The following is a 21540-nucleotide window of genomic DNA, read 5'->3' on the forward strand; positions in this document are numbered from 1 at the left end:
CTTTTGAAAAATCAATAATTTAACAGGTTGAGTTCCCAGTGGTAAGGAAACCTTTAAGTGGAAATGACTGTAAACAAGTAAAATTCTCACATGAATTGGGGGTGGGGGTGAGGGTCAGAGCTACCAAAAAAAACTTTTTCCTTGACACTTCTGTCTTGGTCTCTTCTGCCACCATACACTCCTTTTCAGAGATTGCCTTGTCCTCCTCAACGTGCAGGGACCCTGATATATGACATAATAATGATTGTTCAAAGAAATTACTATTTTACCTACTGAATGGTTAATATGAAATCAGTTTCTGAAACACTCACTGGTGCAGAGTATCAAAGAGAAACGGTTTTGTTTTGGAAAGGAATACAGGATAAAATATTGCTCGGCATACACATAGTACTTTTCGTCTGAGATTCTCCACATACTCAGCAAGTTTAATTAATGAGAAAACCTCTAAGAAAGAGAAGTGATGAAATAAGGAACACAGATACCAGTGTTCTATTTCCGTGATTTTTAAAAATCAAGCTTAGTATTTTCTTCTTCCATTAATGCACACAAGTGTAGCCCCATGAGACAGCCGTGAGATATTCATCTTTCTGCTGAATGATTTCTCTTGAAGGCATCTCACTTATAAGGGATAGCAACCATACAGAATCTTACCCACTAACTGTATTGATGTCCTTTGTTCTATTTGCAATGGAAATCCATCCCTATCATCAGGGTGCAGCAAGCATTCTCTGATAATCGAGTCTGCACTGTCTCTGGAAAGATTGTTTTGTTGCAGAAGGGAGCAGGTTATCTTCTATATCAAAAATTACTCAAAACAAACATCCATGAATCTAGGACTAACATGCATTGAAAGGGAATAGGCAAGGCCCCTTAACGGGTAGCCTACTGTGTAATCTTCCTTTCATCTTAATTCAGAATCCCTTGGAAATTCAAGTTGCCGTATGCAAAAATATAAATTCTTCTAATTACTTATGTGTAGGTTTGGCCTAATCAAAAGAGATATGCAATAATATATCCTGGCATTCATTTTTATCTGTTGTAACTTGAGGAAAGGTGCTGGGGTTTTGTTTTGGTTTTGGTTTTGGTCTCATGCCTTATTCTTTTTTGTTTTGTTTTTTGCGTTTTGCTTCCCAATTGAAATTGCCCAATTTCTTTTCTCCTCCTTACTCAAAAAAATAAAAAACGAAAATGCTGTTTGGCCAAAAGAGAAAAATACCTCAGAAAATCCTGGCTTCTGAAGATTTTTACAAAGGGTTTGATGTTTTGCAAAATAAAGCTAGCTTCCATGTGCAAAACAGCTGTTTTTGTTTGAATGGGGGAAGATACTGATGGGTTTCAGTTGTTGCTTTTTAACTCATCCAGGCCTTCTGTATGTCTCCAGTCATATAGAGATCATTCACTTCTAGCCCACAGCCCTCTTATATTCTCTGGGACCAGGACATTAAGTTTGTCCCATCTTTTCTTGACTTTCTTTAGCTACCTGAGCCAGCATTGTCTTATCTCTCGTCTTGTACACGGTGCCCCTTGTTTGTCCAGTGACAAGGTTTACACTCTTTTCTTATTAGTGCTGAAGACCTCCTCACACCACCAAGATCACCATTGTCCAGTAAGTGGCCATAGTGACCTTTCCATTTTAATACATTACTGAGAATTTAGGGGAGCTGATCTAACACTTTCCAGATTAAATGTCAAATTCTCAAAATTCAGATGGATTTGGAATCCACCTAAGTATATTTTTCTGCTTCCATTCCCACTAGACTGCACAGTGGCACTGATTAGCACTAGCATTTTGTAATATCACTTAAGGCTTTAGCACTGTGGAGTTCTGCCAGTAATGGTGTTTAATTCACTTATATGTGCCAATTCATCTCTGTCAGGAACCTATTAATTTCTTCACTATTTTACTCTGTCCCTAGCCCCTATATAATGAGACACAGTAATCCCCATTTGTATAACCAAAAAACTCAGAGTCTCTTATAAATTATCCCTGATCCCACTGCTTTTAGTGACCAGAAAGCCTCTGTATTTCTTTTTCATATTTAAATCAATTTTCATAAGTTATTTTCTTTAGAAGAATACACTGGAACTCTAGGCCACTAAATTAGTGAAGTCATAGAAAAACTGCAGGATTTTGATGGGTTTGTTAACATACATCCCTGTCCCAAGAAAGACTTCTATAATATCGAACCAAAGATGCACTCTTCCCACAAGCGCATGCTCTCTGTGGGGAGGGAATGTGAATGAAAATCAGTCTTTGAAGCTACTATCAGCCTAGTCATCAGTGGGCAAGATATCAAAGTACCCATAGCATTGCTATCAAAGTAAAGACCCTGTAACAAATAAAGATCAGATATATAAAATTAATCCTCTTATGCTGTTGGCATTTCTGCATGCTGTGATCTTGAGTAAACAGGAGAATGACAGCTAAGTGACGAGGAAGAGTTAACATAAATTCAAGAGAGTATTTCATTGTATTATCATATGAAACTCACATACATCTTTGCTACCTGTTCTGTATTTTTCAGGATTGGAGCAAAACATCAGGAGCTAAGGGAAAAGCAGGCAAGAGGTCTTCTTGATTATGCTACTGGTGCAATTGGATCAGTATACGATATGGATGATGATGAAATGGACCCCAATTATGCCAGAGTGAACCACTTTCGGGAACCATGCACATCAGCAAATGTCTTTAGATCTCCATCTCCCCCTCGAGCTGGACCATTTGGTTACCCTCGGGATGGCCGTCCACTGTCTCCAGAAAGAGACCACTTAGAGGGTCTCTATGCCAAGGTCAACAAGCCATACCATCCACTGGCTCCAGCTGACAGGTAATAAACTTAGTGATAGATAAATATAGCTTTAATTTAGTATGTTTCAAATCATCTCTACTGCTGAAACCGATAAAAAATATCTCCTTCAATCGATGAAAACTGAAATGACTCAGTACCCTAGACAAGTGCCATTCTTTGACCAACCTGTAAGATATCCACCATCAAAAATAAAACCATAGCCAATTGTAAGGTGGCATGAATGAATAGTAGTAGCAGAGTTCATGATGCAACAGGGAGCCATCTTTGAAGGAATACTGTGACAGACATCTCATGATGAAAACTTTGAACAAATATTGTCCTTTCTCCTAAGAGACCAAATGTAAAAGATTTATTCAGGAAGACGGCATGGCACATGGAGGTGGAGAGTCAGAAAAGAGAAAATGATAGCTTCCAAGTAGGTGTAATTGAAGTGGGAATTATAGATAGCTGCAGAGGAGCAGGGGCCTTTGAAAAGTAAGATGGGGATTTTGTACTCAAGGGAAAGGTGACCCTGTATAGATATTCATGGATGATCAGAGGTAGAAAAAGAGATAATCTTGGCAATAGGAGTTTGATGAAGTAGAGAAAGATAAGAGGTGACAAGGCCACGGATCTTTAGGTTTAGCAGCTAAGGAGAGGGATAATAGGACCATCTGTCAGTACAATTGAAGTAGGTAGAGAACAAGATGTTTTCAACCCCACCTCCTGCCAAAAGTAAAATGTTTCATGTCTTGAAAGATTGATGTAAGAGAGTTTTAGTCAATATACATTGTTAGGTGACCCTTAGAATTACACATGCAAGGAATGAGTTGACTGATCTTGGACTAATCTGACTAGCTTGACGAGGGAGGAGGTGGGGTAGAAGGGTAGCAGGCACAGAGAGCTCTCATTCTATATGAAGAAAAGACTTGTTTTCCAGACTTCTTAGGGTTCTGACAACCACCCAGTCCCTATTAGTAACCAGCCTTTGTGTGATAGCATGATATATTGCATATGTTTACCATTTACATTTCCCCAGCTGGGTGATATTATGCACTTTCAATTAGGTTGGGGAGAGGAAGGGAAATCATGGCATTTTTATGCAGACTGTAAAGTGTAGCTTCACAAGACTGATTACCTTTCAGAGCCTTTCCAATAACCAAGTGGGAAGGAAGGAGCAATTTTTAATCCTTACTGTCAGGCTTCCAGGTTGATAATATTAAAGAAAGATGGTCAAGTTTTTCTTTGGGACAAAATGAAAATATAAATTTTTATGACTGTGATATAGCCATAATAACTAAACTGCTAATTCAAATAATTGATTAAGAGTTGGATTTTTCTCCCCAACCTTCATAGTGGATTGAATTTTATCATATAAATAATAACACCAGGCATGAGTCTCTTCTGGCCCAAACCATAGTCAATCTTACCTTCCCTAAATTAGATAGGTCTTCATAACAATCCTCTTTGCATATTCCACAGCTAGAATCCCAACACAGAGGGACTGTTTATAGGAACCTCCCAAGCCAGTATTTTCCAATACTAATTCCATGGAAATAAATATGAGGCATTTTATTTAAAAAAAAAGATTCACAAATCAAATATGCATGGGAAATTCTAGGAATTCTAGGGTAAGCCACAAGGAACAGGTTTTCTTTCTTTCTTTTTTTTTTTTTTTTTTTTTTCGAGACAGAGTCTCACTTTATCGACCAGGCTGGAGTACAGTGGTGTGATCTCGGCTTACTGCAACCTCCGCCCCCTAGGTTCAAGCGATTCTCCTGCTTCACCCTCCCAAGTGAGTAGCTGGGATTATGGACACCTGCAACCATGCCCAGCTAATTTTTGAATTTTTAGTAGAGATAGGGTTTCACCATCTTGGCCAGGCTGGTCTTGAACTCCTAACCTCGTGATCCACCCACCTCGGCATCCCAAAGTTCTGGGATTTGAGGCATGAGCCACCGGGCTCAGTTGGAATAGGTTTTCTTATTGCAGTCTTCTTATGCCCAATATGCTGACATGCATTCTGAGTTTCTAAGAGGACTCATCCAATAACCAGCACGCATTATCCCCCAAATTTTTGTCACCTAAAGCATATGTTTCCCCTAGATCTTTGCAACACTATTTAGGAAAGTATATACTAACTAGTTTTCATCTATGTAGATGTGACCAGAAAATAAACTTCTTACGATAATCTTAACTGCAGCCGCTATAAAATGATATCAAGAAAAAAATAATTGTTGAGTGCCCAGTCCAGATATATGTGTAAAAAAGTCTTACTTTTGGCTCTGACCCCCTTATATTAAAAGTGATCTAAAGCTGCTTTCAGTAGAGTTTAGACTGCTGTCCTATTTTTGGATAGCAGAATTATACTCAGAATTATCTTTATCCTGCTCTTATATTTAATTACACTTAAAGACTGCCCTGCTCCTTGTTCTTCAAGTCTTCAAGCAAGCTGATTTTGTCCTGGTACTTAGTAAGCATTCAATAATGTTAGCTATTATCATCATCATTGTTACTATTATTATTACTCTCCTTTTTCAGTGAAATTCTGAACTTCTCTGATATGCCTGTGCCCAGATAAGTCTAAGAAGAGTTGCTATGGCAGTTTCCCTAGTAGTATCCATAAGCAGGAACCTACTAATTCTAAACCTACCATATGTACTATTAGAGGGCAATGCCATTCACCCGTTCATCTTTTCAGTCCTTAACTCATTTAGTAAGTATGTATTTGACACCTAATGTGTTCTAACTACTGTAGAAAGCTTTAGGGAAGATAGAGAGATGATTAAGAAACAGTCCCAGGCCAGAGGAGGTCATAATCTAGTGAGTAGAGGACCAACACATGTAGAAATGGATCATTGCAATGTCTTGTGAATAGAAGGAAAAGAAGTTTTTCTTTTCTAACTCTGCCTAGGCTAGTCAGGAAAGTCCTCCAAACAGAGGTGATATTTGAACTAGCTCTAGAAGGGTAAGACAGGAGCAATTGCAGTAAGAGAATTGTTTTCTTTGCAGAATAATTAAGCATGTACAAGGGCAAAGTGGCCCGAAAGAGCAGGCCTGTAGGGGAGCTAAGAAGCACCCGGACACTGAGTGTGGATGGGAAGGAAAGTGATAGGAAAAAGGTTGCAAAGCAGGCTCGGGTCAGTTTGTGATTTAATGGGTTGTATCTTAGGCTGCTACTTATTGATTGATATGGCTGTCCAGAAATCTGTGTTAACGAAGGTTCTGAGGCAAGGCACAGTATAATCCCAGCACTTTTGGGAGTCTGGGGTAAGGGGGAATTACTTGAGGCCAGGAGTTGGAGACCAGCCTGAGCAATATAGCAAGACCCCATCTCTACAAAATGTTTTCTTTTCTTTTCTTTTTTTTTGAGTCTCACTCTGTCACCCAGGCTGGAGTGCAGTGGCATGTTGTCAGCTCACTGCAACCTCCACCTCAGGGTTCAAGCAATTCTCGTGTCTCCACTCCCAAGTAGCTGGGACTACAGGCACGAGCCACCACCCGGACTCATTTTTTGTATTTTTAGTAGAGATGTGGTTTTGCCATATTGACCATGCTGGTCTCAAACTCCTGACTTCAGGTGATCTGCCCACCTCGGCTTCCCAAAATGCTGGGATTACAGACGTGAGCCACCACGCCCAGCCTCTACAAAAGTTTTTTTTTTTTAATTATCCAGTTGTGGTGGTATGCAAATGTAGTCCAGCCTACTCAGGAAGCTGAGGTGGGAGGATGGCTTGAGCCCAGAAGTCCAAGGCTGTAGTGACCTGTTGATTATACCACTGCACTCCACCCTGGGTGACAGAGAAAGATCCTGTCTTAAAAGAAAAAAAGAAGGGTTCCGAAGTTATGCCTGAATAGGGGTTATTTTTTCTGGACTCTAGAATGATGAGTGGTAGCAAGCGTGTAAGGGGTTTTGATGTATTTGCCAATCAGTGGACAATGGGAGCCACTAAAGTGTCATAATTGGGGAATGAGCTGATGGATTTGTGTTTTGGGAAAACAGCTCTTCCAGCTTGATGGCAGACAAAGAAGAACATGGTTAGACTAACAGACAAAGTTAGAGATGATTACAGTAGTAAATGAGGACAGGAGCTTGTCCTCATTTGAGGAGGGGTGTTGGAGACAGGAGAGTATAAGAAGCAGCCCAAAACCTTAGCTTAAAACAACGACAAAGATGTTTCGCAGATATCACAGACATGAGGCTTTCAAATGCTTCAGAGAGCTCAGTGGAATAAGGACTAAAAAGAGCGCTTTAGATTTGGCCACTAAAAGGTCATCAGTTAATTTAGAGAGAACAATTTTAGTAGCTAAGTAGGACCAGAGGGAGAATTGCAATGAGAAGAGAATTGATTAAGAGGTGAGAACTTAAAGAGTGAGCTCTTTGTGACAGAGAACAGTTATTGAATGGAAAAGTTGCAGCTTTGAAGTTCCTTCTGTGACAGTATTTCAGAGCTAACAAGAGAATTCAGAGACTGTCTAGAGTGACCTTCTCATATGATTATTGCAGAAACTGAGGCCCAGAGAAGTTGAGTGACTTGCCCAAGATCACACAGCATGGAATCAGGACTTTATTCTAGATCTCTCTGTTCTACAGTCTTCTTTTCCCTACCCCACACTATGATATAGACCCACACTCTTATTTCCTGCTTGAGGAATGTATTAGTCCATTCTCACACTGCTATAATAAGATACCTGTGACTGGGTAATTTACAAAGAAAAGAGGTTTGATTGGCTCACAGTTCTGCAGGCTGTCCAGGAAGCATGATGCTGGCATCAGCTCAGCTTCTTGGGAGGCCTCCAGAAACTTTCTGTCGTGACAGAAGGCAAAGCGGAAGCAGGCAGTTCTTACATGGCAGGAGCAGGAGCAAGACAGAGAAGAGGGAGGTGCTACACACTTCTAAATGGCCAGATCTCACGAGAACTCACTCACTATTACAAAAACCGTACCAATGGGGAAATCCACCCCCATGATCAAATCACCTCCCACCAGGCCCCACCTCCAACATTGGGGATTACAATTAGACATGAAATTTAGGCAGGAACACAGATCCAACCATATTAAGGAAATTAGTACCTGGACAAGTAAAGAAGCATCCATCTGGGCTCCCAACATGTAATGGCAGATTAAATCATGGGGTTGGGGATGAAGCTGATATGAGTCCAGTCCACTTCCAAATACTCCTGCGTGAGCTGCATGACTTATCCAAGATGCCATTTTTTTTATTTTCATGCATATAATTCAACAAATACTTACTGAGTATCCACTAAGGGCCAGGGCCTGAGTTCAGTACTGAACTCACCAGGGAACTGGGAGGAAGATGATTATGCCGCCTTCATTATGGAGATTAGGATCCAATGGCAATGTGAAGACCTAAACATGCAGTGGAACAGAGTGTGGAAAGTGCAACTGAAGAGTAACTGCAGGCTACTGGCTGGGGCCAGGCAGCAAAGGTGAAAATAGAGGGGAGAGGAAGCATGATGTGTTAGGGGGACTGAAAGACTCTCAGTAAAATAGAAACCTGGTGGGAGAGGTAAATGGAAAGAGAGAACATGGGATGACCTCAGAGCTGACCAAAGGCAGGGGAGAGAGGTTGGCCAGCCTTGCTGAAGAGTTTGGACTCCATCCTGAGGGAGACGGGGCAGGGTTTGGGTTGGGGAAGAGACTGAGGGTTTTAACGTGAGATATAATCCTGGAATTCAATAGGCTGTTTAATAGCATAGGCAATTTATCCTCACCTACTTATTTGTAAAAGGGAAGATTATAATAATAGCCTTGCATCTGTGATGGTTAAATATGATTTTACATTTTGCGTTTTTTTCTATCTCCATATGAAACATACCCTATTTGTCCATACATCTCTGTCTTATAGGAACAGATCATGTGTACGTGGCCCATACTAGCTTTCTAACAGAGGCAACTTTGGTCTCATACCTACTTGCTTCTCAAAGGTTGGCCCTGAACCTTCAGCCCATCTTAGAAAAAAAAAAAAAGTTGCCTTATAAAAGATTCATCTGTAAACGACAGTGGTTAAAATAAAACATTTCTACCACCAGGACAAGAGACACATGACTGGATTTTCACCGTGCTGGTTCTTCCAGGATTTGAACATAGCAGGGGTTAAATGCTGCCCTCAAAGCCTGACAATTACTCAGGTTTACAGTGTGTTAGTTTTCCACCACAATGCCAGCATTGAAAGGGCTCCCACAGTGTATGAACATGAAAACTTTATGTCTGGATGAGGACAAAACAGTCCCAAATAGGGGGCTAGAAGGTACTTGTGGCACACAACACAAATGCAGTTTTGCATTAGTTTGTGCGACAATATGCCATTCATTTCTAGAGGTTGCCTAATGGGTTTGGTTCCACACATTATCAGTAAAAAAAAAAAAAAAAAAAGTTTTTGGATGTTTACCTCTAAAAATATGGGCATTTGTTTCTAACTGATATATACTAATTTACCCTACTACTATATTACATATAAGACACATACCAAATAGAGAAATTAATTTTAAAATGAGACTTTAACAAATTATAAGTAGTGGTTCTGATATTTTCTTCCTCCCTCAAATGGGGTTTATACAGCCCATTTTGGAGACCACTGGTCTCAGATTCAGGCTTCATGGTGGTTGGGACCTATCCTGCCTTTGCTCACCCTGTCTCCTCAGTTCCTGGGGCAGTCTGTCCTCAATAAATATTTTGGGAATAATGAATGAATGAATAGTTTAACAGAATCTTTTTTTTTTTTCTTGAGATGGAGCTTCACTCTTGTTGCCCAGGCTGGAGTGCAATGGCGCAATCTTGGCTCACTGCAACCTCCGCCTCCCGGGTTCAAGCGATTCCCTTGCCTCAGCCTCCCGAGTAGCTGGGATTACAGATGTGCACCACCACACACAGCTAATTTTTTGTATTTTTAGTAGAGACGGGGTTTCACCATGTTGGCCAGGCTGTTCTCGAACTCCTGACCTCGTGATCTGTCCACCTTGGCCTCCCAAAGGGCTAGGATTATGGGCATGAGCCACTGCGCCCGACTGGTTTAATAGTATCTTAAAGTTGGCTAGGACCTTCAGTGGTCAAGCCTCATGTCCCACTCATCGAGGCATCTTCTCCATGAACTGCCTCATGAATGTCACCTAACTCACATTGGCATACTTCAGTGACAAAATTCATGAGGCATCCTTTTTCTTTTAGATCACTCTAGTTGATGTAGAAATGCTCACTTTTTACCCACCCAAACACTGTTTCCCTGTAGCTTTTGCCAGGGATTTTGGGTTGAGCTACCCAGACACAGCATCTAAGCCTCTTTAACAGCCTTTTAGATATCTAAAGTGACTGCTATGACCACCTTCACTAACAAACATTTATGAACTCTAAACATATGTCGGGCTCTGTGCTCAGCACTGGCCTTAAGAAGGATATAGAAAACACAGCAAATGACCTTGAGAAGTTTCTTATATAATCATTTCTTCAGCATAAACTCCCACAGCTGTTTTAGCCCCTTCTTAAATTACAATTCACACCTTCAGCCCTCTTGGCAGCCATTTGGGGTATATGTACACTAAAGTCTATTGAGTTTATGATTCCTTTGTTGGGCATGGCTTGCAGAACTGGGTACCATATTTCAGATATGGTCAGAAAACCACGGAAATCAGTGGGACTCTGGGTATCCTTTGATTTTAATCCTTTGCACTTATTAATGTGACCTAAGCTTTTACGTCCATTGTCATTATTAGCTTCTATTGCACTTTTTAACTAAATGTCTGGGGGGTTTTTTTGTTTTTTTTTTTTTCACTTGAGTTGCTATCAAACGAGATTCCCCAATAAATTTACAAAATCCTATATTGGTACAATAATTTTTTTAAATATGGGATAGTCTCTTTCCCAAGTTGAATATTTACTTGTTAGGTTTAGCCTATTGTTGTAGCCAATAAAGATATTTTAAAGTATTGATTTTTGTACTCCAATGTATATGTTATTCTTCCTAAATTGTACCATCCTCATGTTTAATCATTGTGAGCTCATCCATGTCGTTGATAAGATCGTTGATCAGTGTCAGATACAATCCCTGCATCACATCACTCGAGACCTCCATTAATCAACACTCTTTGGGATCTTCAGTTAGCTATTAATCTAGTCTGCTATTATCTAGTCTGCATTTTCCAGTTCATCTGAACTTATCTTACTAATAACAAGGTACACCATGTTTGTGAAAATCCTTTGATTTACCACTCTGGTAACCCTAAGAAGAAAAGGAATTACGGTTGGGTGTGGTGGTTCAAGCCTGTAATCCCAGCACTTTGGGAGGGAGACCAAGGTGGGCGGATCACCTGAGGTCAGGAGTTCGAGACCAGACTGACCAACCTGGAGAAACCCCATCTCTACTAAAAATACAAAATTAACTGGGCGTGATGACCCATGCCTGTAATCCCAGCTACTTGGGAGGCTGAGGCAGGAGAATCGCTTGAACCCAGGAGGTGCAGGTTGCGGTCAGCCAAGATTGTGCCATTGCACTACAGCCTGGGCAACAAGAGCGAAACTCCATCTCAAAAAAAAAAAAAAAAGGGGGGGGGGGGGGGGAACTGTTTGTTCTTGATGAATCTTAGAGAGCACTTTTTTTTTTTTTTTTTTGGAGACGAAGTTTCGCTTTTGTTGCCCAGGCTGGAGTGCAGTGGCGCAATCTCAGCTCACCGTTACTTCCACCTCCCAGGTTCAAGCGATTCTCCTGCCTCAGCCTCCCAAGTAGCTGGGATTACAGGCATGGGTCATCACGCCCAGTTAATTTTGTATTTTTAGTAGAGATGGGGTTTCTCCAGGTTGGTCAGTCTGGTCTCGAACTCCTGACCTCAGGTGATCCGCCCACCTTGGTCTCCCTCCCAAAGTGCTGGGATTACAGGCTTGAGCCCCCGCGCCCAGCCCCCTTTTGTTTTTTTTCCTCTAATATTCATAAATAATGTGTCCATTTAGACTTAATTATGCAAAATAACACTTGCTATGAGCTGGTGTAATACCAGGCACTTAGAGGCACTTAGTATTTGCTTACTAAATACTTACTTAATGACTGATATATGGCAGCTATAAAATTAAAGTGGCAACACAGCTCGTCAATGCTCCAGTTAAGCAGCTTTGGTTTTCCAGCATGTATCCACTAATTTTGCAGGAAGCTTTTATTGAGCATTTGTTATATTTCAGAGGCATACAAAGAAGTTTAGAAGCAATCTGACTCCCAAGGAACTCAGTCTGATAGCCTAAACTATCTCATAAACAAATCATTACAATATAATACGTTCCATTAGAATAGAGGTGTATACGGGATATATTGTAAAAATCATGAAATTGTAAGTGCATTCAGTGTGAGAAAGACCTGAGACTGTAGATTTATCTTTGCAGGGCCTTGGTTCAAATGTATTAGTTTTTCAAAGCCTGATCTCTCACTGTAAAATGAGGACATGAGGCCAGGCACGGTGGCTCACGCCTGTAATCCCAGCACTTTGGGAGGCCAAGGTGGGTGGATCACGAGATCAGGAGATCGAGACCACCCTGGCTAACACAGTGAAACTCTGTCTCTACTAAAAATACAAAAAAAAAAAAAAAGAAAAGAAAAATTAGCTGGGCATGGTGGCAGGTGCCTGTAGTCCCAGCTACTTGAGAGGCTGAGGCAGGAGAATGGCATGAACCCAGGAGGCAGAGCTTGCAGTGAACCGAGATCGTCCCACTGCACTCCAGCCTGGGTGACAGAGCAAGACTCTGTCTCAAAAAAAAGAAAAAAGAATGAGGACATGAGTATACTTGCTCTTGTCTGGTTTATTCATGGATTAAACAAAATCATTTCAGTGTTTGGCTCAATAAATGTCAACTGTATTTAGGAATATTATTGGAGTATGTATTATCAGACTGTATTACATATTATTGGTATATATATTGAGAAGATTATTGAACTGAAAATAACTATTGAGGAAGGTTATTGATTATATCTAGCTGTTGACCATTTAAAATAATAGGTTTGGGAACCTGTTAGAGTCCATCTGTTCCACTGTCCCATGTTTAATGGTTAAGTCCTAGCTCCAGCCTCAACTCCTGCCAGTGTATTGCAATCATCAGAAACAAAAAGTAGAAACAGAAGAGCAAGTGAGGAGATGAGAGGCAAGAAAACTTAAAAAACAAAGTGCAGATTCTTTTTTATTTATTTATTTATTTTTATTTATTTATTTATTTTTTTTTTTTTGAGGCAGAGTCTCACACTGTCACCTGGGCTGGAGTGCAGTGGCACGTTCTCAGCTCACTGCAACCTCCACCTCCCAGGTTCAAGCAATTCTCCTGCCTCAGCCTCCCAAGTAGCTGGGATTACAGGCGCCTGCCACCACGCCTGGCTAATTTTTTGTATTTTTAGTAGAGACAGGGTTTCACTATGTTGGCCGGGCTGGTCTCGCACGCCTGACCTCAGGTGATCCGCCTGCCTCGGCCTCCCAAAGTGCTGGGATTACAGGCATGAGCTACTGCACCCAGCCCAACAGTGCAGATTCCGTTAGATCAGTCGTATCATTTGCATAAGTGAAGAGAGCATTCATTACACACTGAGCTACTTTGGCAATTGTTTGCTACAAACCATAACTCATTAGATGTCCCTAAGCTCATCATCAGAACTAAGGCAATATCCTACCATGTCACTTGATTGTCCATTTGGTTCTGAGTCGGGCTTAACAATCATCCACAGAATGGGCTAGTCCAATTTCTGTGGGTCCCAGAAGAGCTGTCAATAACAACAGTGTTGAGTCAGATGCTGTTTGACTGTAAACAACAGAAAACTCAGCTGATACACATGTGTCTTGCCCATTAAGGAATTTAGATGGCCTCTTTCCCTCTTCCTTTCTTGCCTTTCCCAGTGGCAAAGTCTGTTCTTCATATTGCATCATGATTCCAAGATGGCCGTTGCCACTCTGGGTTTCATGTTCACCTTCCAGGGAGAAAGAAGGAGAAAGGCGCAAATGGCCAATGGAATGTGCTAGTCAAGTTCATCCCTTTGAAAAGATTCCCCAGAAGACCCCAACAATTTCTCATTGGCAAAAAATGTATTAAAAGATTTACTCTAGTTGCAAAAAGGTGTTGAGAAATAGAACTTCAACTTTCCAGTAAACAAAGTCAAGAGAGAAGTGAGTAGTGAGTGGGTTTTAGGGAGCCACTCTATAGAATCCACCACAAATAGATTACCTTTAGATGTCTTTTCTCTTTTTTTTTTTCACTTCCCTTTAATAATGGAAAAGTTATAGATTCATGGTATGTAGTACTTTCATCAAATATATTCTTATTAACTCCCTGTGAGAGGCTATCCTTAAATAGACCCTCTTTTATTTATTTATTTATGTATTTTTTTTAATTATACTTTAAGTTCTAGGATACATGTGCACAACATGCAGGTTTGTTACATATGTATACATGTGCCATATTGGTGTGCTGCACCCATTAACTCTTCGTTTACATTAGGTATATCTCCTAATGCTATCCCTCGCCCCACCCCCTCCCCACAATAGGACCCGGTGTGTGATGCTCCCCTTCCTGTGTCCAAGTGATTTCATTGTTCAATTCCCACCTATGAGTGAGAACATGCGGTATTTGGTTTTCTAAACAGTAGACCCTCTTTTATAGCTCAGGCAGAAATATTTCAGCCTGAACAACTTCTTGTTTTACACTTTTTATTTTTAATTTTTGTGAGTATATAATAGGTATATATATATATATATATATATATATATATATATATATATGTATTTATGGGGTGCATGAGATATTTTGATACACGTGTGCAATGCATAATACTCACATCATGGAAAATGGGATATCCATCCCTTAAGCATTTATCCTTTGTGCTGCAAACAATCCAATGACATTCTTTTAGGTATTTTTAAATGTACAATTAAATTAACATTGACTAGAGTCACCCTGCTATGCTATCAAATACTCGGTCTTACTCATTCTTTGTAACTATTTTTTTGTACCCATTAACCATCCCCACCTCCCTTCCACTGCTCTGTCTAAATAACTCCTAGAGGCAACTGGGGGACATACATTCCTAATTTTCATGACCACTGAAAAAGCATGTGCTTTGGGAATTCTAAAATAAGAGCAATGAGGGATAGAAAAAGCATTAACAGGAAGCTGTGTGAACAGCTGGATGTGAACATAACTTGTATCATTGGGGCAATATAGGATAGCTGATATCTCTTTGTCATAACAGTTTGTTAATTTCAGAGATTCAGCCTTTCATTGAGCCACAGCATTGTCATGTACAGCTCATACCTCTGTTGGTGTTTGTCCCCAGTCTCTTTCTCTCTAGTGAGTTTTCCAGTTAATTTTATTTTAGTTTAATAGCATTTTGGCTCTCACCTCTGACTCATGACTTTGTGTGGCTGTGTGTAGGGACTTGAACAGTGAATACAGTAGATTACTTAGAGATTTGTTTTTAGTTTCTACAAACGAACAAAAGTGATCACATTTCAGTGCGGGAATCCCAATGATAAATGCCATTTCCATAGAGAGTTAACTCATCAATTGAACAAAGCAATCAGATTTTTTTTCTTAGAACATATTACCATCAATTTTTAAGTGACTTTTAAACAATAATGAGAAATCTCTTAATGAAAGAATCTCTGTGACCAGATAAATGCTAATAGTAACTGATATACCATTAACTCTACTTTCCTCCATCCCGTCTCTTTAAAACTTGATGTTCTCATTAATTTTTTTCCCATCGTCTGAGAGCCCTACCCTTGGGACTATACTAGTTATATCTGCCTAAATTGTCAGTGTCCAGGGGTGACAGATGTAGACAATCTTCTCCTTTATTATGCATGAGCTAGGCAAAGAGGGTTTGTACTCAGTGACCATCCATTTCCAAGGCCCCTTCCCCCCATCCTCAACCACTGGGGGTAAGTGGGCATGTTTGAGGAATGTTTGCCAAAGGGTTACCCTGATTTATTAAAGCTGTCATTTAAGCATTTAAGCATTGACCGGGGTGCTTTTCAAACAAATTACCTGATCCTTAGGATCTATTCATCTAACTAATTGTTTACTAAGAAGAGGTTGGAAGGGATATACAGAATTTCTTCATTTCGACATAAAATAACACAAAGAGAATGACACAGAATCCAGAGTTTCTTGCCCTCCAGAGGGATGCAGCTGACAATCTGGAATAATAACGGTGATATGCTATGATAAGGGTGAGCCAGAGATGCTTGAATGCAGATCTGGCTCCTTGAAGGAGTCCGTATTATGACCTAAAGAAGAACTAGAAACTGAGTGGGTATAAGGGCATGCACAAATGCCCACAGAGAAAACATGGTACATTTAGGAAACTGCATATATTAGAAGAGCTGGAGTGCAGAATGTAAGTTAGGGCCAGCTGGAGGTCAGAGATGAAAGTTAGCACAGGCCATGTTGTTAAAGGCCAGATAATCTAAGATAAAACATTTAGACTTTAGCCCACGGCAACGGGGAACGCTTAAAGTAGGGTTGGCATGTTCAGATGTGTGCTTTAGAAAGATGACAGAAATCCTGTGGAGTAGGAATCTATTTCACCAATGAAAAACTAGAGGCTCTGAAACACTAGAGGCTCTGAGAAATTGTGAAACTTACCTATGGTGACACAGATAATAGGTCGGCAGAGCTAAGGTTTCAAACTCTTACTCCAAAACTCATGCATGAGCTTCCGGCCATGCTAGGGTTTTTCAAACTTCATGTTATACTCTATTAGTACATCTTAAAATCAATGTAGTATGATCAATGAATATTTGTTAATAGAATATAAAGGAAAAAGAAAGAGCATTACATATACAGCAAGTAATTAAGCATTGTTTTGTATTTTTGTTGCAGTTGTATATGTATGTAAAATGTGAGTGTGTGTGTGTATATATATATAGACATAGGGTATGTGCGTAGCTGAGTATTGGGACCTGATGCAAAATGCATTTCTCACAGTAGATTGCAGTCAAAAATGTTGGAAACTACGAAGCATGTGCAAATAGCATGCATCCTGCTGCTGACCTGCCAGATATTTCTCCCTTCCTCCCTCATTTATTCATTCATTAACTCATTCATTCATCCCATTAAAAAAATTATATGTATGTTTTGTGCAAAGCACCCTACTCAAGGCTACAGGGTACAAAAGCATATCAGAAGCCTTGGGCTTTGACCTACTTCTCTATAGTAGTGCTAGATCTGTGTTGATCTACCACACTTACTCCAGGCCTCTTGTGACCTGTGCTTTGCATTAATCTCTTAGGCTAAGCCACATACCTTTTCATTATACAATCTTTGCTGATGCTAAGGACAGATTCCAAAGTGCCCTCCTTATAATTTTTGTATTTAATGCAAAGTGTAATCAAGAATAGGCCATTGTTAGGTCAATTGCTTTTCTGTATTTATCTTTTCAAACAATAAATAATCAGTGGGATGAAAAAGGGCTAGAAAATATAGTTTTAATGGTATACTCATAATTATCCAACATCTTAAGGAGACATTTTAATATTTATATGCTGTGAAATATCCTGTCTTCTGGAAAGCTGACTGAGGATTGATATGAACCCAGCCAGAAATAGAATTCAGGAGCCATTATTTTGCGCAGACTTCAATCAATCCTGAGCAAGCACTCTGGATTTCCCCAAACTTGGCCACTACTCAGCCTCTCACTCTCCAAATTGCCAAGACTTCTGTATACCACACTAAGAAGGATATTCTTTTCCATGTAGATGCAGAAGATTTTCTATGTCAAGTTCAGTAGGGGGCCTAGGCTCAAGCCATGCTTGTCCTTAGAGGAAAACCTGAAGGGATATCCTTATACCATGCCCTCTACTGATTTCTTCATGAGAAAACGAAGCCCCAAAAATGCCAGTCAGGTCACACGCACACTTAACACCAAGAGCTTAAGGCGTAGTCACATCTTACATGGAAGGTTAGTCTTTAATGTCAAACATGAGATAAGAATAGCTCACAGTCAAAATTACCCTTGAAAATCCCTTAAACTACCCTTTAAGCATAGTGTGTATGATATTATATACAACATTTATATTAATTATTATTTACACTGTGGTTTAAGAGCCAGGAGATAGAACAAAAGAAGACAATAAAGGAAAATCTGTATATAAGAGACAGCTTAGCAGTTAAGGTTATAGATTCTAAAGCCAAACCTTCTTGATTTAAAACCTGGCTCTGCCACTCAGTATAGTTGTGTGACTTTGAGGAAGTTATTGCCATCTCTCTGGCTCAGTTTCCACATCTGTAAAATGAGCATAATCATAGTTCCTACATCAGAGTGTTATTACAAGGATTTGCATTAATCCCTTAGGCTAAGCCACATACCTTTTCATTATACAATATTTGCTGATGGTAAGAACAGATTCCAAAGGACAGATTACATATATGAGTTCATATATGTAAACAGAAAAACAGCAGCTGGGTGTTAATAAGCACCATCTAAGTTTAAGCTAATGTAATAAATGTTGATACGTGAGCATTTACACCGTTCTGTCATTAAGATTGCTATTCATTCCCTATTAGTGAACTGAAGTTGGGTAGGGAATTACAAAATATTCTTAATTCTCGACTTAACTGTAGTGGAATTTTTTTTTCCATTTGGATGAAAGTTCTTACCAAATAACTTCATGTATTTTTCTTTACATTTTCTGTAACCATATAGTTACAATTATTATATGGCCATAGTTATACATAGTTATATAGTTATAGTTATTTTTAACTTTTTATTTTGAAATTTTTATAGAGTCAGAAGAAGTTGCAGATAAAATATTGAGAAGTTCCTTGTACCCTTCACCCAATTTTCTCCAGTGGTTACATCTTACATAATTGTAGTACAATATCAAAATCAGGAATCTGACATTGGTACAATGCATGTGCATAGTTCTGTGCCATTTTGTCACACAGGTAGATCCATGTAACCACTTCTGCAATCAAGATACAGAACTATTTTAATCACCACAAAGACATCCCTCATACTACTCCTTTATAGTCACACACCTTTCCTCATCGCTAACTCTTGGCAATCCCTCATCTGTTTTCTGTCCATAATTCTGTCATTTCTCGAATGTTACCTAAATGGAATCACATAAATGAGGTAGCATCTGACCTTTTGAAGTTGGCTTTTCTCACACCCTGGAGGTCCATCCAAGTTGTTGTGGGTATCACTAGTTCATTTCTTCTTACTTCTGAGTAGTAACCCATGCTATGGATGTACCATTTGCTTAATCATGCTATGGATGTACCATTTGCTTAATCATTCATCTGTTGCTGGATATTTTGGTTGTTTCTAATTTATAGCTATTACAAACAGAGTTGCTATAAACAATCACCTACATGCTTTTGTGTGAACATATGTTGTATGTCTTCCATTCTTATCTGTATGCTTTTTATTTCCATTTCTTGCCTCATTATGCTGGCTAGAACCTCCAGTACCGTGTTGAACCACAATGGTAAAAATGAACTTTGTTGATGTTTTCCTGATCTTAGGCAGAAAACATTCAGTCTCACCATTGAGCGTACTGTTAGCTGTAAGTTTTTTGTAGTTGTCTTTCCCGAGTTGAAGAAGTTGCTCTTCATTCCTAGTTTTCTGAGAGGTTTTATCATAAATGAGCATGAATTTTGTCAAATCCTTTTTCCACTTCATATGCTCTTGTCTTTTTTTTTGTTTAGCCTGTTAACATGTTGGTTTACATTGATCACTTTTCAGACATTGAACCTGCCTTGCATTTCTAGAATAAAACTCATTTATTATAGTATAATATATAATTATTTTTAGTCTCATATATAATTAAATGTAGTCATTTTTAAATAATTAAATGTAGTCATAGTATATAATTATTTTTATATATTATTTAATTTTAATTGTATTAAATGTAATAATCATTTAATGTTCAATTAAATATAATTTTAAAAAATTAAATTGAATAATCTAATATATTATGAAATAATTTATCATAGATTTAATACATACTATTTTAATAATTATATATATTTAATTTATTTGCTAATATTTATTGCTGTCTTCATTGAATGTTTAAGGAAAGTATTACCTCCTCTTCTTTTTTTGGAATGGATTATGTAGAACTCATGTTAATTTTTCTTTAAACATTTGGTAGAATTTTCCAGTGAGATCATCTGGGCCTGGAGAGTTCTTTTTTATGAGGTTTTTAATTATGAATTCAATGTCCTTAATAACTGTAATGCTATTCAAATTATATCATGTTGTATGAGCTGTGGAAGTGTTTACTTTTTTAGGAGTTGGTCCATTTTAAGTTGTCAAATGTGTGTAGAGTTGTTTGTAGTATTCCCTTATTTTCCTGTTGATCTGGTATTCTGTTAGTATCTTATTGATCTGCATATTCTGTAGTGATATCCTCTGTTTCATTCCTGATATTTATAATTTTTATTTTCTCCTTTTTTTGTCAAGTCTTGTAGATTTTAGGCTATGTTTTCATGTATCCAAAATCTACAGATGTTGTGAACCAAACAATACACTGTAATTACTGTTTAAGTGGTAAGCATTTATTTTAGCTGTTGCTTTTTCTCTTTCTTTCTTTCTGAATATCTGTGTTTGCCAGAATACTTTTACTTTTTTCCTTAATAATTTCCTTTAGTATTTTTGTCATGTGGCAAACTCTGTGTTTTTATTTGTTTTAAAACAGTTTTATTTCATCTTCATTTTTAAAGATATTTTCTCTAGGTATGTAGTTACCAGTGATTTTTTTTCTTCTTTTAATATATTAAAGATATCATTCCATTGTTTTCTGGTTTTCAATGTTTTTACCAAAATCTGTTGTCAGACAACTATTACTCCTTTGAAGATACAGGTTGAACATTCCAAATCTGAAAATCCATAATCCTAAATTTTCTGAAATTGGAAGCTTTTTGAACACTGACATTATGTTCAAGTGAAGTGCTTATTGGAGCGCTTTGGATTTTGGATTTTTAGATTTGGAATGCTCAAACAGTAAGTCTATAATGCAAACATTCTAAAATCCAAACGCATCCAAAATCCAAAATACTTCTGGTCTCAGACGTTTCAGATAAGGGATACTCAATCTGTAACGTATCATTTTTCTTTGACTGCTTTAATGTTTTTTTCCCTCGTCTTAGTTTTCAGCAGTTTTACTGTGATGTGTCTGTGAGCATGTGTTGACGGGGAGGTATGTTTAAACCTGATTAGGATTTGCACAGCTTCTTAAATCTGTGTTTTAATGTTCTTCATCATTGAAAAATTCTCAACTGGTCACACCTCTTCAGAATTGTTTCTGTTCCCTCCTCCTCTTCCTCTCCTCTTCTTCCTCTTCTCTTCCTCCTCCTCTTCCATTTTCTTCTCTCTTTCTCTCTCTCTTTCTGTCTCTCTCCCTTCCTTCTGGGATCCAGTAAAACAAAAATATTAGACCTTTCTGTACATGTCTCTTGCTCTCTATTTGTTTCCAGTTTTCTCTCTGTGATTCAGGCTGGTTTTTGAGTGCTCCTCTGGTTTACTACTCTTGCCTGTGTGCTGTGTCCAGTCTTCTATTAAACCCTTCTGTGGAACACTTAATTTTAGTTATTGTAATTTTCAATGTTAGGTGTCTATTTGTTTGTTTTACCCTGAGATGTTACTTCTCTGATGAAATTCTCCATCTTATTTTTCATGAATAAATTAATTACAGTTATTTTAAGAACCATGACTAATGTCAATATCTGAATTAACTGTGGGTCTATTCGTATTGTTTGATTTTCTTC

General features: G+C 38.7%; 1 protein-coding gene across 4 annotated transcripts in view; it reads left to right on the forward strand.

Moving 5' to 3' along the window:
- Positions 1-21540, forward strand: part of PARD3B (par-3 family cell polarity regulator beta) — a 1097854-nt gene that overhangs the window by 905064 nt on the left and 171250 nt on the right. For 3 of the 4 annotated variants that reach the window (XM_025404986.1, XM_025404989.1, XM_025404988.1), the window contains one exon: positions 2526-2828. The exons of the other annotated variant lie outside the window; for it this stretch is intronic. In XM_025404986.1, the coding sequence (XP_025260771.1) occupies positions 2526-2828 (303 nt within the window). The remainder of the gene's footprint in view (positions 1-2525; positions 2829-21540) is intronic. 4 annotated transcript variants of the gene reach the window in all.

The sequence above is a fragment of the Theropithecus gelada genome, chromosome 12 (assembly GCF_003255815.1).
Source record: "Theropithecus gelada isolate Dixy chromosome 12, Tgel_1.0, whole genome shotgun sequence".
NCBI classification, from domain to species: Eukaryota; Metazoa; Chordata; class Mammalia; order Primates; family Cercopithecidae; genus Theropithecus; species Theropithecus gelada.